Consider the following 18086-nt stretch of genomic DNA (forward strand, 5'->3'; position numbering starts at 1 on the left):
AGGGGAGAGAGGAGGAGAGAGGAAGCAGGGGGAGGGAGGGAGGGAGCTAGGAGCCAGAATGGGGGGGGTGCCTTGGCAGTGTTAACTCCTTCGCTGCTGGCAGGAACCCGGATAATGGAAAAGGAGATAGAAGCAAGAGCAGAGAAGCCCTACGGCAAACATGGAGACCTAGCCAGCCTTGGTAATGACAGCATAGACAAGCAGGATGGATTTCATTTCTTAGAAGGAAAAAGCCCATAGCTGGGAGGGGAACATCCCTGTTTGTTTGAGTGCTGGAGGGAGGCCACTGCATGGGGTAGGGTCTGAGGGAGGGGCAGGCAGCAGGGAATCCTGGGGGCCTAGTTCTCCCCTAGGATTCACAGGAACTCTGAAAAGTAATTAATTATGGCTTGGTCTCTCTGGTGCTGAAATTGGGGCGATCCAACAAAGGGGAGAAGGAGAAAGGAGTATGGGGCTAGCTAACCACAGAAAGAGCACTCTGTGTCCCCAACCCCTCAGTCAATACTCATGATTCTGTTGCCAAGCCCCTAAATCTCAATTTAATGTTAGCAAGGAATTTGTGAGTGTCTCCAGTCCTGCCAGCTCAGTCAGGAAGCCAGGCACCCACCTCCACCACCTTACCTGACCCTCTGAGATGGAAGCTTCATAATAGTCCAGGATGTCTGTCACAGGAACATAAATAACTAAGTCACCCTCCCACTTCCCAGGCCTCTCTGGCCACCCCTGCTACCCAGGGCTTCTGTTTGTCAAGAGAAGCTCCTCTAGCTAGGCTGACTACAGGAGCTATAGCTTGGACCAGATGCTCTGCAGGCTTCTACACAGTCTAGAACCTGTAATATCTGCCCTCGTAGGCCCAGGCTAGCCCCTTCCACCATGGCCCCTTAGAACCCCGGAATTACTCACCCAGCAAGGCCTGGAAGAGGTCACTGTGAAGTACTGTAAGGAGGGGAGGGGCCCACCGCAAGAGTGGGGGAGCCAAGAGCCAGAGGGCTGACCTGGGAACTGGTGAGAAGCAAGTGACAAAGGACTGAGGCCAAGGCCCTTACACAGTCAGTCATCTAAGGTTCTCCACCCTTGTCCTTCCACTCTAGACCCCATGGAAAGATTCAGGGACAGAAAGAGCACCCAGGCCCCCATCAGAGATCCACATCTCCCCTCCAGAGACCCGTTTTTCACCTCTTGGTCTCTGGGACATCTCTCTTCGCTTGCTTTATTTAATCTCCCTAATCCGACAAGACTGGTGGAATTGAGCTGCCTTCTCCCTACGCAGTTGTAGCTAGTGAAGTACGCGAGCAGCCTCAGAGTCCCCTTCTTCCACAGGTCCCCAGGTGCCACTGTATTACACATAATGTGCCTCCCCAAAAGCCAGGTATGATTTAGTACTTTCCCAAAAAGTGGGAAAGAGGGTTTTCTCTAAGGCAGTCCCAGCCATTAAGAAGAATTAAGCTGAGTGTGGCAGCTTTTTCTCTTCCCAGTCCTGATCACAGTGAGAAGTGTGGAAAGAGGGGGGTGTACAGGGGTCGGTGACATGGCTCACTGGGAACTTGCTGCCAAACCTGATATCAGGAACCCATATAAAGGTGGAAGGAGAGGACTATTGAAAGTGGTCTTCAGAGGAGAGCTTGTGACTGCACACACACATCAACTTTTTGGTTTGTTTTTCAAGACACTTTGTAGATTTGTAACCTGTGCTGGAACTGACTCTGTAGACCAGGCTGGCCTCAAACCCACAAATCAGCCTGCCTCTGCCTCCTGGGTGGTGGGATTAAATGCATGTGCCCCCACCATCAGGTTTGAGATGGCTCAACAATTAACAGCATTAGTTGCTCTTGCAGAGGACCTGAGTTCAGTTTCCAGCACCCACATACATGGTGACACATAAGTATCTGTAAGTCCAGTTACAGGGGATCCAGTGCCCTCTCCTGACCTCTGCAGGCATGTCATATGTACACACATGCATGTGTGCCTGTGCACGCACACGCGCGCGCGCGCACACACACACACACGTTGGCAAACATATACATAACATTAAAAATAACACGATAAACCTAAAATATAAATGTGCCAGGAGGTGGTGGTGGTGCATGCCTTTAACCCAAGGATTTAGGAGGCAGAGGCAGGTGGATTTCTGTGATTTCAAGGCCAGTTTAGTCTACAGAGGGAGTTCTAGAACAGCCAGGGCTACACAGAGAAACCCTATCTTGAAAGGAAGAAATGCACATCATTCTTCCAGAGGACCTGAGCACCCACGTTTCCAGCACCCATCAGGAGACTCACAAATGCCTGCTCAGGGGACCCGTTGTCCCTAACCTCTACAGACACTGCACTCATGTGCACGTACCTATATACAAACACACAGAGACACGTAATTAAAATAAAAATCCTTTTTTAAAAAAGTATAAATTTCTTGTTAGATTTTTACTTAAAAAAAAAAAAAAAAACAACTAACACCAAAGGTTCCTACTATGTGTTTTGTCCCTTTGAACTGGTGAAAACGTCCTAGCTCTCAGAATTTGCTGCCACCTCATTCCCCTCCTTATTTCTAGGGGACATTTTCCCAAAGAATCCATGCCTCTGAATCTGACATTTACCTTACCGTCCTTTTCCCCATTTCTCCCTTCTAACTCCATCTAGGAAATCCTCCATCCATCCCTCTAGCCGTAGTCACTTAAACTCCTCCCTTTCATCTTTTCTCATCCCTTTTTATTGAACTAGACTTTAGTTCAGACCTATGGCACTAAAGAGTGTAGGAAAGAAAACGGATTGCTTAAAGATCGATCACTCCAGGTCAGTCAGAATACAGGGATCGGGTGCACGCCGAACTTCAACTCCCACCATACATCTGGGCCCGAAAGACCACGCCCCCACCGCGCAGTGCATTGTGGAGCGCAAGTCAAGGCCCAGACACAACCCTTAGGCAGGCGGAACATAGGAGGTCAGCGGTCAAGGCTTTGGCAGCAGCTTAGGAGATGCAGTCGGCTCGGATAACTCCTAGTGTGGGGCGGCAGCTGCTTCGGCTGGGGGCCCGAAGGTCAGTATATGGGAGGGGGACATTGGGTCTGGAAACCAGGGTAGGACTGAACCCACACTCCTTACAGCTCGCGACCTACTGTGCTTCTGGGACAGCACCGGCCTACCTCTGCCCAGAGACTTTATGCCAACGAGGCTGCTCAGGTAAGTGACAGCGGATGAGAAAGAGGGGCACAGAAATGGGATTGTCGGCTCCCACTAGCCTGTGACCAACAGGGGTCTCTCTCTTTATCCCAGTCACCTGGTGGCAGCTCTGGCACAGAAAGTAGGGGAAAGGGCAAGCCAGGGTGCCCTAGAGAGAAAGTAGGGGAAAAGACACTGACGCACCATCCCCAGGGCCAGGGCTTCCTGGTGTTCTCCTCGGCACACCTTAAGACCCATCTCCAGCCTATTTAACTACCCTCCTCCTTTCCCCAGGCGGTTCTGAACAAACCAGATACCATCTCCTCCGATGCTTCCACCAGAGAAAAATCAGCCAAGGCGGTAAGTGAACTGGAAATTGGATTGACCCCTACAAGCCAGGAGTAGACTCGTCCCAACCAGCCCCTGAAACTTTCTTCTTCTGCCCAGGAATCTAAGTCCTTTGCGGCGGGGATGTTCAAAGGCCAGCTCACCACTGATCAGGTGTTCCCATACCCATCTGGTAAGCAAAGGGGTTATCAGTGGCAATGTAGGCAGGGCAGCCTCCCTACCTGACTGGCTTGTTTTCCTTTCCCATCCTGCAGTGCTCAGTGAAGAACAGACACAATTCCTCAAAGAGCTGGTGGGGCCAGTGGGCCGGTTCTTTGAGGTAAGAAATGACTGGGGCACAGCCCTTTGGGGTAGCCAAATATTAAGCTTAAAGAAGCCTCTAAACATGGGGTCCTATTCCTTACCCAGGAAGTGAATGATCCTGCCAAAAATGACTCCTTGGAGCAGGTGGAGGAGAAGACTTTGAAGGGCCTCAAGGAACTGGGCGCATTTGGTTTGCAAGTACCCAGTGAGCTGGGTGGTTTGGGCCTCTGCAATACCCAGGTGAGAGGATCCTCCTTGTTAACTTACTAATACCTCACATTGCTCTAGCTTTGGCAGACTGAGCTTCCTCACCACTAGGGCCAAGCAAGTAGCTAGGGGTACTGTCTGCTTGCTCAATTTCTCAGCTGTGTATACATATTTCCCTGAAAACTTTATCTGTATGCAGGCCATTAGGACCAAGGACCTAACCCAAGTTAGGGACTGTGTGGCAACAAGATAGTAGGCAATATTCCCATCAAGATCGGGGCAGCTGGGTGTGGCAGTATATGCCTTTAATCTCAATACATTGGGGGCAGAAGCAAGTAGACCCCTGAGTCTCGAGGCCAGCCTGGTCTACATATCATGGTCCAGGCTAGCCAGGACTATATAATGAGAGTGTCTCAGAAAACAAACAAAAAGATCTAGGACCTTTGATGTCCCTGCTCCTGTTTTCTCAGGAAAGAGCCTCATGCTGGCTAGGTAAGCATTATACCACTGAGTTACATCACCAGTCCTCCCGTGACTTTTATGATCCCATTTTACACGCCTGTAGTAGAGATGAGCCAGCCTAGCCTCTACCCTGTTACACATTCTCTCCTATTGAGGGCCAGTTCAATGCAGCATGTTACAATCCCAGATGCCTTCTTCCCCTCCAGTATGCTCGCTTGGCAGAAATCGTGGGCATGCATGACCTTGGTGTTAGCGTTACCCTGGGAGCTCATCAGAGTATCGGTTTCAAAGGCATCTTGCTCTATGGCACAAAGGCCCAGAAAGAAAAATACCTCCCCAAAGTGGCATCTGGTAAGGCAACCTTAAAAGACCTAGGGGTAAGGAGTGTGATACCACTCATGGTATTACAAGGAACTTCCCAGGAGTAGTATGGGAGGGACACAACTTGGATGGCCATCATGATGCCAGGTAAATCAGCCCTCTTCTCAACAGGGCAGGCTGTGGCAGCTTTCTGCCTAACGGAACCCTCAAGTGGGTCAGATGCAGCCTCCATCCGAAGCTCAGCTGTACCCAGCCCCTGTGGAAAATATTATACTCTCAATGGAACCAAGATTTGGATCAGGCAATCTTCCATCTCTCTTCTTCCCTTCAGCCCCATCTGCCGACCTCACTGCTCTGAGCCACACCACTTACTAATCATCTCATTCTTCCACAGTAATGGGGGTATTGCAGATATTTTCACCGTCTTTGCCAAGACACCAATTAAAGATGAAGCCACGGGGGCCGTGAAAGAGAAGATCACAGCTTTTGTGGTGGAAAGGAGCTTTGGAGGCGTTACCCAGTGAGCGAGCGTGGGGACAGGGACAGCACTTGACTCTGAAGCCAGTGCTTCTTACAAGTCACACTGGGGCATGTATAAGAAACTAAGAAAGTGGCAGTTTGCTTTCTTGGGGGAACAAAGGTAATAGGACACTGCCAGACCTCCATAGTCCTAAGGCACATGTACAGTGCCTGTATGCTCTCTACAACCTAGGGAGTTCCTCCCCGATTATAAGCACTGGAGAGGCCATTTTCCACCACAGCAACCTAGTCACACCTCAACTTTCCTGCCCTACCTTTTCAGTGGGCTCCCTGAAAAGAAGATGGGCATCAAAGCATCTAACACAGCAGAAGTGTACTTTGATGGAGTAAAGGTACCATCGGAGAATGTGCTAGGAGAGGTGGGAAGCGGCTTCAAGGTTGCCGTGAATATCCTTAACAATGGAAGATTTGGGATGGCTGCAACCCTAGCAGGCACCATGAAAGCCATCATTGCCAAGGCGGTAAGTCCTGCCTCAGTTCCCAGCTAGCCTGAAGGAATCACTCTTAGCATTTACGCCTGGCTATCTAACAACACACACACACATCCACTAAGTTAAGTCTCCAGCCCCTGCGCAGGTGCCCCGGCTACCTTGCAGGCACACCCTCTGTCAGAGCACAGACAGACACTCTTCCATAGCCTCCAAGTTGGGTCTCAGTCCCATCCAGGTGGAGACTGCAGAATCACAAGTGGGATGCATGTGCCTTTCAGGTTGACTTTGCTACTAATCGTACCCAGTTTGGGGACAAAATTCACAACTTTGGGATGATCCAGGAAAAGCTGGCTCGGATGGCAATTCTGCAGTATGTGACTGAGGTAAGGATGTCCTATGTCCCTCCCCCTGGAGCCCTATGGCTTTCTTCACAGTTGGGTCAGACTACAACCCCCAGCAGCACCTGGGGCAGTGGGTCTCCAGCTTTACACCAATGCCCTAGGGGATGCGAGGAGGCATAGTCAGTTCGGCTTCTGAAGGAGTGATGCTGCTCTGCTACTTGCTTCCCAGATGATTTACCAAATACTAATTCTAACCACCCCTTTAAAAAGTCTGAGGCCTGGAAGCCCGGTTCACCCAATCAGAGGACCACCTACTGGACATGTTTGAGCTGACTAGGGGGTTAGAGACAGTGAATGCAAGGGTTGTAGGGGAGTAGAGCAGAGCTGGTCTTGAGACTGGAGTATGAACCATCCTGGCTGATGCAGCCCTCTCCTGTTTTCTCCCCCACATCCCAACCTTGTCCCCTCAGTCCATGGCTTACATGCTGAGTGCCAACATGGACCGAGGATTCACAGACTTCCAGATAGAGGCCGCCATCAGCAAAATCTTTGGCTCGGTGAGGACCCAGGCATGCTGGAAGGACAGAGTTCAGTTCAGGAACTCAGCTCCAAAACCAAACTCAGTTGTTTCTGTGTCCTTAGGAGGCAGCCTGGAAAGTGACAGATGAGTGCATCCAAATATTGGGGGGCATGGGCTTCATGAAGGTATGGAGTACTCCTCAGCACAGCGTCCTACAGTGTGGACAGGACCTCGAAACAGAGGCCCATGTGTCTTTCCCTACACTAGGAACCTGGGATAGAGCGTGTACTCCGAGATACTCGAATCTTCCGGATCTTTGAAGGGACAAATGACATTCTTCGACTGTTTGTGGCTCTGCAGGGCTGTATGGTAAGAGGAAGGACAGGAAGGGAGAGGAGCTGTGAAGGACACTGAATCCTGACTGTTGGACCCTCCTCCCCGACAGGACAAAGGAAAGGAACTCACTGGGCTTGGCAATGCCCTAAAGAATCCTCTTGGGAATGTTGGCCTCCTGATAGGAGAAGCAGGCAAACAGCTGAGGCGGTAAACCAGGGCCAGGGCCAGGGCCAGGGCCAGGGAAGACAAGATGGTAGGCATGCAGCAACTAACCAGTCACCCACTCTTCCACTTCTTTCTAGGCGGACAGGACTTGGGAGTGGTTTGAGTCTCTCAGGGCTTGTCCACCCAGAGTTAAGTCGCAGTGGTGAACTGGTGAGTGGTCCCTTCGAGCAGAGCCTGCAGCAAGGGGCTGGGCTGCCTGCTTCTTCAGAGCTGTGTGACTCTTGTCTCTTCAGACAGTGCAGGCTCTGGAGCAATTTGCCACTGTAGTGGAGGCGAAGCTGATGAAGCACAAGAAAGGGATTGTCAGTAAGTGAGCTCTGCAGCCCCCTTACCTCTGCCACACCCCCTCTGCCTTCCCTCAAACTACTAACTCTCAAACCCTCATCTACCTGACAGACGAACAGTTCGTGCTGCACCGGCTGGCAGATGGAGCCATTGACCTCTATGCCATGGTCGTGGTTCTCTCCAGGTGAGAAGGCAGAGTGGGAAGCTTGGGAGCTTTGAGCCAGAGTAGCTGGGCCAGCACCACAGCTCAGGATTATCAACCTCCTGTTTCCTTACAGAGCCTCAAGATCCCTGAGTGAGGGACACCCCGAGGCACAGCATGAGAAAATGCTCTGTGACAGCTGGTGTATTGAGGTGAGCCTTGGAGCTCCCCAGTGAAGGTGGGGAGCCAGGACAGCAGCCTGACCCTCTCCTTCTCCCCAGGCTGCAGCACGGATCCAAGAAAACATGGCTAACCTTCAATCCAACCCTCAGCAGCAGCAGCTCTTCCGTAACTTCAAAAGCATCTCCAAGGCCATGGTAGAGAGTGGTGGCCTGGCCACCAGGAACCCCCTTCGAATCTGAATACTCCCAGTCAGGCTCTAGTGTCTAAGTTATGTGCCTTCTCTTATGCCAGAACACAGCCCCCCTCCTTTAATGGGGCCCTGGTATGTGTTTGTTCTCTGGAATCCTTAATGCCTTAAGAACAATAAACTTTCTAACAAGCCACCCTCTGCTGCATCTCACCAGTCCCTCCTCTGCACAGCCTGCTTCCCTCCCCACTTTCTAACAAGCCACCCTCTGCTCTTCTACCTTACTGCTCCCTCCTTTTCTCTCCCGTGGTCCCTCTACCTGCCTCCCAAAGAAAGGAGCCAGAGGCTTGGGGAATTGGCCTCTATTGCTTTATTTGGTGTTTTATACAAGTGACTAAAATAAATAGAGTAACAAAGGCAGCTACACAGTCCCCATGTACACCACCAGCTTCCTTGGACTGCTGTCTAGGGTACCCAGCCCCCCCTTCCTCTTCCCAGGGTACCATTAACCACCACCCACCCTCCAAGTGACAGCTAACTAGGCAACTAGAGGTGGTGGTCATATTCTGGGGTTAGAAGGGACCCAGGAAATTTTACACGAAGAGTTTCTTCATATAAAAGAGGAAATGTCTACTAAAAAAATACTCCCCAAAATATAAGAAAGTCTATCTTAACCCCCAAAAAGTCTTATAAAAAAATAAAGCTAAAAATAACCAAAGGTCCCCAACTACCCCTGAGGAAGGGGAAGGACCAGGCACTGCTGGTGAGAGTCACGGTGGCAAAAACCTTGTGGTAGGAACCAGGCACCAGGATGAACCCAGGTACTATGAGGAGCACCAAGCTGAGACTCGAAAGCCAAGGGCACAGACCCAGTGCGGCCTCAAGGTAGGCCTACATAACATCTACAAAAAATTCACTGGGGTTGCCCATGGCCATGTGGAAGCTCTGCCGGCTGGCTGTCAGTTCTGGGGGCACAGAGCCCAGGTCTCTGACTGGAGGGGCACCAGGCGGCTGCACTGCGGTAGAGACAGGGGGCGGGGGTGGAGGCACCATGACTACCATCATGGGGTTATAGGGGAGAGCCATGCCTGGAGGAGGGCCATAGGGATGGAGTCCTGGGAGAGCTCGGAGATTAGGGGTACCGCCTGTTGAGCCTCTGGATGGAGGGGGGCCCCCATCACCAGTCCCACCAGGTTCCCCACCCCGCCGAAGGCTGCCTCCCCGGCTGGAAAGCTCGGACTCACTGCCACTGCCAGACTTTGACTCGGGGGCCCGTTCCTCGGGCCTCCCTGTGCGCCCGGCCCCCCCATCACTTCTTGTTGACCCACTGCTCCGGCTCCCTGTGGGGGGAGGTAATGGGATAAGTGAAGCGCATGCAGAGTCCTCTGGATTCCCCCAGCCCCTGCTCTTGCCTCTCCCCCGAGACCCCTGTACTGTGCCCTCTATCTGAATTAGTAAGTGGGGTGACTTACCTTCACTGTGCTGGCTGCTGGCACTGCCTCCACCATATGTGTAGGATGAAAGCTCATGGTAGGGTGGAGGCTGTGGGCTGTAGGGGTGTGGGGCTGGATACTGGTAGGAGAAGGTAGGCAGCAGAGGCCAGGGGGTAGCTCCAGGAAGAGGAGCCAGGGTATCCTGGTCAGAAGCCCCACTGGAACCATCATTGTCATTCAGAGACAGGTTAACTAGGTCTGCAACAAAAGGGAAGAGAGGTCCCTGTTTTAAAAGGCCAGGATTCCTGAGAACAGACAGAAACCAGAAACCATTTCTCCAGAGCCATCCACAATGGGAAGGCCAAAGAGATTATGATGGCTTAGAATAGGAAACTCTGTTTCTAGAGCATAGATACAACCAGGGTCACTGCCTCAGTATGTTCTTATGGGACTCATGAGGCATCCTTTCCCTTGGGAATAGAGCTCTGCAAATGGTACCTGGCTCGTTCAGCAGCATACCAGCCCCCATGGCTGGCCACTGCAAGGCCAAGTGTGGGTACAGCGCCTCACTACCCTGGTGGCCATCTCTACAGTTTCTGGGCCAGGTCTAGGGTTGGACTGAAGAACAAGGTAGGACAACCTGCTCTCCCACACCAGGGCAAGTGACTTACAACTTTCACAGCCACCACTGAGGTCCCCGAAGACATAATAGCACTGTTCAGAAAAAGTAATCTTGTTGACAGTGTGCCGGATGAGTCCCGCCTTCAAAAGCCCACTGGCATACTTTCGGGCCTCCCGGCGCTCAGGAAAGCCTTCCACATGATGGTACAGCCAGTCTACCACATCTGAGCCTGAGATCAACAATGGGAAAAGTCTGCTCTCACCCTTTGCTGTTCCCAGCCGTGGCCTCCTCCTCCCCTCCCCATGCCCCCTTGCTCAGGGCCTGGGAATACCTAGAAAAGCATTTGGGATGGTAATCTTGAGCCACATGCGGTCCCGGACTTCTAGCCCAGACTCTGGGGCTGCCATGGCCTTGGTCACAGAGGCCATGTCCATGTGGATAGAGAGACCCCGGCTTTCACAGCCTAATAGAGACAACAGAGAACTCAAGAAAGGTCCACTCAAACAGGAAGGTGGGGAGGGGCTCAAGACTCACCATCAGGCAGGGAAGAGCCAGATGTAATAGTGCTCATAGATGACGAGCCTGGGTAAGCAGGGAAGGTGCCTGTCAGCGCAGCAGAGTGCGACACCCAGGCAGCAGGATCAATTGGCTGGATGGGCTCATCTGTGGCAAAAATAAAATAATCACCAAGACCAGCACTACTTAATCCTAGAAAACTAGCCCCATCCCCTCCAAGATTAAGAACCCTGTCCTGTTGCTCCCTTGACCTTCCTGAACCCATCCCCTGTAACTTGGAAGCCCAGCCTCATCTTCTGGCTCCTCTAAACTCTTTTCATCCTGGTTTGTCTGAGGCAGGGTTTTACTCTGTAGCCCAGGCTTGCCTAGAGCTCACTATAGATTCTAGGCTAGCCTCAAACTTCGGGAGAGCCTTCTGTCTTAGCCTCCCAGGCTCTAGGATTACAAACTTAAGCTACCATGCCCAGGGTCCCCAGATCTCTTCACTTCATACCCCTGCCTGAGCACTTACTTCGGGGGAGGGTGAAGTAGGCCTGTGGAGAGGGATCCCAACACTTGGCCACAGTCAGCACAATGGGGCTGTGGAGAAGAGAGGGCCAGTCACAGTCAAGTGCATAGAGGAAGAGGCCTTAGGAGTACCAAGCCTGATGCATAAGACACAGGAGACAGGAACACACACGTAACCGGGCTGGAGAACGTGAGAGTGAAGGGCTCCACAATCTGGATGACTCACCAATATGGGCAAGTTAAAAACACACTGCTGAGTGAAACAAGGAGCACACGCTGTACCATTCACTCACAGGAAGCATGAGACAGGTAACACTGAACCATCTTGTTCCAGAATTCAGGCATGGGTGGAAAAACCATCAAAGGTTTTCTTGACCAAAGAAGTCAAGAGTAATTACCATCAGTGAGGAGGGTGGGAGGGGGAAGGAGTGTGCAGTGGGTGGGATTTCTGAGGTAATCATCACATTTTTTCATGCGTTAGGCTGAAGTGACATGTACCGCTACTTAGACCTGTTGTTTGGTTTGGTTTGGTTTTTGAGACAGGGTCTCACTATCTAGACCAGGCTGGCTTCACAATCGGAGAGCCACCTGCCTCTTCCTCCCAAGTGCTACGATTAGAGGCATGTGCCACCATGCCTGGCCTCGCTTCTTTTTTAAACTGCACAACAAAGGTGAAAGGACTTAAAAACAAGAGGCCTAAGGACCGGCACCCAGTAGAGGCTCACCCTGGTTTGTGCACAATGTCTCTCAGTACCCGTACAGCATCATCATTGCTCATGTTCTCAAAGTTCATATCATTCACCTGGGAGGGAGGAGAAATGGGTTAGAGGCAGCGTGGGAGAGTGAGAGCCTCTGCCCAAGCTGGTATCCAACCTGTCGGCATACCTGCAAAAGCATGTCTCCAGGCTCGATACGCCCATCAGCAGCCACAGCGCCCCCCTTCATGATGGAGCCGATGTAGATGCCTCCGTCACCGCGCTCATTACTTTGGCCCACAATGGAAATACCCAGGAAGTTGTACTTCTCTGTGGAGGGAGTTCACATTAGACTAAGCCCCAGAAACCCTGGAGACCCTGTCCTCCCCATCTCTCGTTAGGACCTTCATACCCATGTTCAGTGTGACCGTGATGATGTTGAGGGACATTGTGGAGTCGGTGACACTGCTAAAGGATGAGGTCTGTGGCGGGAAGACAGGAAAGAGGTGAACTGCTCTTCACCAACACTTAGACAAGCCCCAAGCCTCCGTGCACCACCAGCTAAACTAAGGCCCACTTCTCCCAAAAGGACCCTCACCCTTTCCATGCGTGGTGGCCGCTGCTTCCTCCGCCTTCGGTGGCGTTTGAGGAGGCGGGAGGCACTGCTCTGCTCAGTGGAACTGCTGAATCTGATAACAATTGAGAGGCAGGGCATTTGGAGGCGGAAGTGGTCAAACGCAACAACAAGAAACTGGTGAGTGGGCAGGAGGGAGTGGGCCTGGGGAGAGATGTGTGAAACCATACCTACTCATGGTGTCATCCTCATCCGAGTCTCCCAGGCTGGTACTCTCCAGCTCACTGGTCATGAGAGTGGAGGAACTCTCATAGCCAGCCAGGTGGCGCTCCAGCCTTGAGGTGCCACTGGGCCTGTGGCCACCAGCTATGTACAAAGGAAAACCTTAGGAGCCAGCCTCCCACCCTGCATGCTGACCTTGCCTCCCCTCTCAGCTCCCAGTCTACCCTTCCTCCAGGGCCTGTCCCTCACCGCCATGCTCAGTGCTGTCTCTCCTTCGAGGTCGTTCTCGTCTCAGTGATACAACAGACTCAGTTTCAGTCTCAGGCTCTAGATTTTCATGGCTGCTGGATACATTAGGGCTACATAGGTAGAAATAGTTTCCAGCCAATGTCAGCAAAACAGAGCACCGAATCCTAAGTCTCCCCTCTCCAAGGGCTTGAACTGGATCCCCTCTTCACTCCCCTCCCCTGGATTCAAGAATGTAAAGGACTCACTGGAAAGACGGAGGTCTTGAATCCCCAATGCCACTGGTTCTTTCTGGAGGCAAAGGGGGTAAGGGTGGAGGTGGAGGGACCAGTTCTGTCCGAGACTCATGGGCTGGGGGCGCCATCTCAGGCTGGGGGTTATCTGAAGACACTAGCTAAAAGAGTTCAAGAAAACATGGCTCCATCAGGTAGTGTTTAAGTGGAAAGACTAAAGGAAGGGGCACAAAGAGAAGAGAGTCTCAGAGACCGGGGAGAACAGCCCTGAAAAACACAACCAGTATGGGAGGCTCCGGAAAGAGAAGGCCAAGGAATGCCCTCTGATTCTACAAGTAGAGAAGTGAGAAACCAGGGCACCAATGACTGGGCAGGGCAGGGGATAGGCTGCAGAAAGGCACTGAGGTTGGAAGCAGCTTGGTAATGACTCCCCTTACCCAGGAGACAACCCTTCCATTGAAGCAAGGTAGGCGGGCATTGTCATCTGAAATCTCTTCCTTTACCACCCTGTGGAGAGCAGAGAACTCAGTAAGATGTCAAGTATGATGGTGCACACCTTCAATCAATTGTAACACCTGGGAGGCAGAGGCAGGAGGAGCTCTGAACTTGAAGCCAGCCAGTGTTACACAGAGAGACCCTGTCTATCCCCACCCCTCCAAAATAAGACAAAGGAGCAGCACTCAGGAGGCAGAGGCAGATGGATCTCTGTGAGTTCAAGGCCATTCTGGTCTATAGAGTGAGTTTCTGGACAACTAGGGCTACAGAGAAACTCTGCATTGAAAAAAAAAAAAAAAAAACAAGAGAGAGAGAGAGAGAGAGACAGACAGACAGACAGGCAGGCAGGCAGACAGACTAGTACCCCCAACCCAAATCTCATTCAAAGTCTCTCCCAAGCTCCATCCAACCCAAGCATGTTGATTCTCTGCTGGCCTGGCTAGTACACTTCATGGTTTTTAATGTTTATATGTACATGTTCTTGTGTACCCCTGTAACACGTGTGAACATGTGAGCATGCTTGCAGAGGTCAGGGAGGGCATTAGATACTCGGGAGCTGGAGTTACTGGGAGTCATGAGCTACCATTTTGTTGCTGGGAACTGAACTCAAGTTCTTTAACAGAGGACCAAGCAAGCACTTATATCCTCTAAGCCACCTCTCTAGACCCAATCCTCTACATTTTTTTGAGGGTGTGTGTGTCTCATTTTGTATCCCTGGATGGCCTGGAATTCATTAGGTATACCAGATTGGCCTCAAACTCACAGAGATCTACCTGCCTCTGCTTCTTGGGACTAAAGGCATGTCACCATGCCCAGCACGCATCACCGTGGTTAACTGGCCCCTTGGCTTTTACAGTGAAACTATTTACTTTTACCCCCAACCCCCAGCTCATCCTTAGAGATACAATGCTGCTCCAAAGACTTCTTCTCATCTGATTGAAGCCTTCAAGTATCACTCCAAAGGCCTTTACGGACAGCTCTCCAATTGCTCCAAATATCTAACTTAGAGCCTTGCTAACCTTATCTCTGTTCTACACATCTGTCCCATTAAAGGCTCTGGTCCTCATGTGATTCTCTGCTGTCCCACCGCCTTTCAGTTCTCTAATTCACATCCAGAGATGTGCAAATGTGTGGCCTTTGAAGGTTAAAAACACCCTTCAGTGCGCCAATAAGGCTCCACACTAGGAAAGCTCCCACAGAGGAGAAGCTGGGCTTCCCATTTCCTGGCTGCCTCATCTCACTAAGCAATCTGCTCAGCCTGAAAAATCCCAAAGCCCAGCCTTGGTGGCCAGCCTCCCACAGGTTCCTGTGTTGGATTAGACTTGTTCCTTCTCAATACCCAAAAAAAAAAAATCATTAGCATCTATTCTGTTCAACACGTGTCCTGGGTTTGCAGTGCCAGCCTTGATACTTAGTAAGCTTTAGCAAATACGTGGTGATGAAATATGAGCCATGAGGCTTGCTTTCACACACACCCTCAAAGTGCTTTCACACTCTCACCCTCAAAGCAGACCTTCTTGTCTGGGGGCTGGCTCAGTGAGAGCTGGCTCAGTGGTCAAGAGCATTTATTGCTCTTGCAGAAGACCCAGGTTTAGTTTCCAGCACCCACATAGTGGCTGACAACTGTCTGTGACTCCAGTTCTGGGCTCTGTCTCTTCTAATGTTCACAGGCACCAAGCATGCACATTATATACATACATACAGGCAAAGCATTCATATACAATATACACAAAAATAAAGGAAAAAATTAAAATAATAAAACCTCTTGGCTGATTAACCCTAGCCTAATATGCTCTGGGGGCCTTGGTTATATGCCACATTTTGAGGGTATATGCCTCCTCATATGTTTGCTGTCAAGACTACATAGCCCAGTCACCACTGGGCTTCTCAATGTATACAACTCTTCCCAACATAACCGAACCTCACACAACCTCAGCATGGCCCAGTCTTCTCCATAGCAGGCAATTTTGTATCACTATAATCTAGTCTATGAACTAGTTAGCCTTAATACTAAATGAAAATTACCAGCCACCATGCGCTGTGCACCTAAATTAAGCATTTTACACTGTGATTATCATCATGCCACAGATGAAGAAATCAAAGCACAAAAGTGAAATAAATTGCCTAAAATTATAATGCAAAAAGAAGAACCTTGATTCAAATACAAGACAACCCCTAGATAGTATCACTTTGTTCATGTTGAACAATCTTTAGTGAAAGTCCAGTTTGTTCAGTTCTAGCTCATGGGGAATGTGCTCCGACCACAGGGACTTTTCACAGGTAAAGAGCCTCTCCCCAACTCAGGAGGTAAATAACCTTTTTCCACCCAGTACCTTGCTATCTTCCTTATGCCAACTCAGAATATCAGAACTTAATGCACTCTATCTTCAAACCTTGAGCCTGAGAACACAGAAGGCTCAGTCCTAATAGCTACAAAAGGCTGCCTTAATAGGTACAAAAGGCTGCCTTACTTAAGAGTTCCATTCCAGCCCAGGATCACCCAGAATGTCCCAAATTACCCCAGAACAACCCAATCTATTCTAGCATAGCCCCAGTGTCTCCACACAAGCAACTGTGCAGCACCAGTACTGACTGCAATACCCCAATACAGCTGTATGTATGTACAGGCACCACCAGCCTGCCTACTTGTTCCTATCTTGTAACATAGTAAACCCAGGTCTGGGTCAGATATAAGTGCCACACATCTCTACCCTAAGCACACAGGATGCAGATGTAGAGGTTGCGCTGCTACAAATGCAAGGTGAATCTGTCCTATATTGTGAGCTCTAGGTAGCTTTAGTTACAGAATGAAATTCTGACTCAGCAGTTAAGAGAACTGGCTGCTCTTCCAAAGGACTGGAGTGCAATTCCCAGCACCCACATAGTGGCTAACATATACATAACCCCAGTTCCAAGAAATCCCATGCTATGTTCTGGTTTCTGAGGCATTGAATGCTTGTGGTGCACAAAAATGCACGCATGCAAAGCACCCATACACACAAAATAACTTTAAAATAAACAAACCTCCAATTTCCCCCTTAAGGGGGGAGGGGTGTATCCCTAAGAGAAAATAAAAAGAGCACAGAATGGTGCAAACTTCGCCAGAAAAAAAAATCTTCAAAACAGCTCAAGCCATCCCCAATAGAGACATCTCTGCATTATTTCAGATCTCAAAATAATACTACTATGGAACCTAATTAATAAGCCAGAACATCCTAAATTGTCTAACTACAGCTCAATCTAAATAATGACACTGCACACCCAGCATATTGGCTCACACCTGTTAACTCCAGCTCTCAAGGCTTTAGCAGGAACTCCCAAGAGTTCGAAGCCAGCCTAGGATACAAAGAGTAAGGTCCTGTCTCAAAACAAAAGAACAATCAAAGCAAGCAAGCAAACAAGAAAAACGTAATATTCCTATATAATCCTTGTGCAGACACGTCTGAGAACATAACAGCCTACCAAGATAGTTGAATCTAATCTCAGCACAGCCTAAAATATCCTCAAGCATCGCCTCTTATAACCTTCTGGCTAAAATCTGGCCAAACAAACCAGTGTGCCCCATCATTCCAACCTAATTTTCTTGCCTCTGGTTTACTCAAGTCCAGCCCGTTCTTCTCAAGCTCTATGTGTCCAACTATAACCTTGTCCGTCTTGGGATGGGCGATCTACCCTAGCATAGTACAATATGCTGTGTTCCACTACAGGCCAGAAAAATTCCAAGGCAGATCAGTCCCCCTCAAAATCGCTCAATCCATTCTAACACACCCATCGTCCTTCCCCGTCTAGGCCTCGCGCTTACCCAAAATCCTGATCCATAGACTTGAAAAAGTACTTAGCGCCCGCGGGCCGCTGCAAAACGCTCTTGAAATCGCCGAGGGTGATGCGCTCCGCCGGGACGGGAATCTTCACCAGGTAGGGAGTCTCTTCCTCATCCAGATGGTAAATCACCTTCGTCTCGCCTACCCCGCCGCCCCCTGCGCTGCTGCCCGCCATGGTCTCGCTCGCGCGCTCCCGGGCTCAGCCGCCCACCCAACGGGACTAAGCGCCCCCGCCGCGCCTGCGCACACCCGCAACCTGACGTGCTAGCACCGACAGGGCAGGGCCAGCGCGGGAGACGCGCCCAAGGAGGTCGGCGTGGAACAGCGGAGTGATAGCTTAGAGCCGTAGAGCGAAACCCAGAGCCCTGGACCCCACAGCCGAGGTCCAACACCACCACCAACGTCGCGAACTCTATCGAGGTTCCCCGCCCACCTCTCCCCATGCCACGTGACACAAGCCCGCCCACTTTGCAAAGCGGACTGCCCTTCACGTGACTTTGTGTCACGTTACTACTACAAGCCCCGCCTAGACAGTCACGTGACCGCCGACTTGAGCAACGGTCCCCAGCCCTAAAAGACTCCGCCCCCAAACGTGTACCCCGCCCCACACCAAGTACTATGGCCAACCCCGTTTCGACTCTTGGAATGCTGGCAACTGGCTCCCACTTTGTTTTACCCATCCCAGGTCCAGAGCTCAAAACACCTCAGGTGCAACCATGGGGGTGTGGGAGGGTATTG

General features: G+C 50.8%; 2 protein-coding genes across 2 annotated transcripts; one reads left to right on the forward strand and one right to left on the reverse strand.

Annotated features, from left to right (window-relative positions):
• The first annotated feature begins 2920 nt into the window (after positions 1 to 2920).
• Positions 2921 to 8180, forward strand: Acadvl (acyl-CoA dehydrogenase very long chain). Its single transcript, XM_051180176.1, has 20 exons — positions 2921 to 3031; positions 3099 to 3174; positions 3448 to 3513; positions 3601 to 3673; positions 3756 to 3820; positions 3910 to 4044; positions 4680 to 4824; positions 4966 to 5095; positions 5189 to 5314; positions 5597 to 5795; positions 6044 to 6148; positions 6577 to 6663; positions 6749 to 6811; positions 6894 to 6995; positions 7072 to 7169; positions 7265 to 7337; positions 7421 to 7493; positions 7584 to 7656; positions 7751 to 7826; positions 7896 to 8180. Exons 1-20 carry the CDS (start codon positions 2970 to 2972, stop codon positions 8034 to 8036), a joined length of 1968 nt encoding a protein of 655 aa, XP_051036133.1. The 5' UTR covers positions 2921 to 2969; the 3' UTR covers positions 8037 to 8180.
• A 156-nt stretch (positions 8181 to 8336) lies between these two features.
• On the reverse strand, positions 8337 to 17712 carry Dvl2 (dishevelled segment polarity protein 2). The gene is made up of 15 exons (XM_051180173.1): positions 17330 to 17712; positions 13470 to 13539; positions 13048 to 13193; positions 12803 to 12912; positions 12562 to 12697; positions 12356 to 12446; positions 12170 to 12239; positions 11948 to 12087; positions 11788 to 11864; positions 11067 to 11134; positions 10574 to 10702; positions 10371 to 10502; positions 10089 to 10268; positions 9457 to 9675; positions 8337 to 9324 (listed from the first exon to the last, which is right to left on the reverse strand). Exons 1-15 carry the CDS (start codon positions 17521 to 17523, stop codon positions 8876 to 8878), a joined length of 2211 nt encoding a protein of 736 aa, XP_051036130.1. The 5' UTR covers positions 17524 to 17712; the 3' UTR covers positions 8337 to 8875.
• Between the last annotated feature and the right edge of the window lie 374 nt (positions 17713 to 18086).

The sequence above is a fragment of the Phodopus roborovskii genome, unplaced genomic scaffold, assembly GCF_943737965.1.
Source record: "Phodopus roborovskii unplaced genomic scaffold, PHOROB, whole genome shotgun sequence".
NCBI lineage: Eukaryota > Metazoa > Chordata > Mammalia > Rodentia > Cricetidae > Phodopus > Phodopus roborovskii.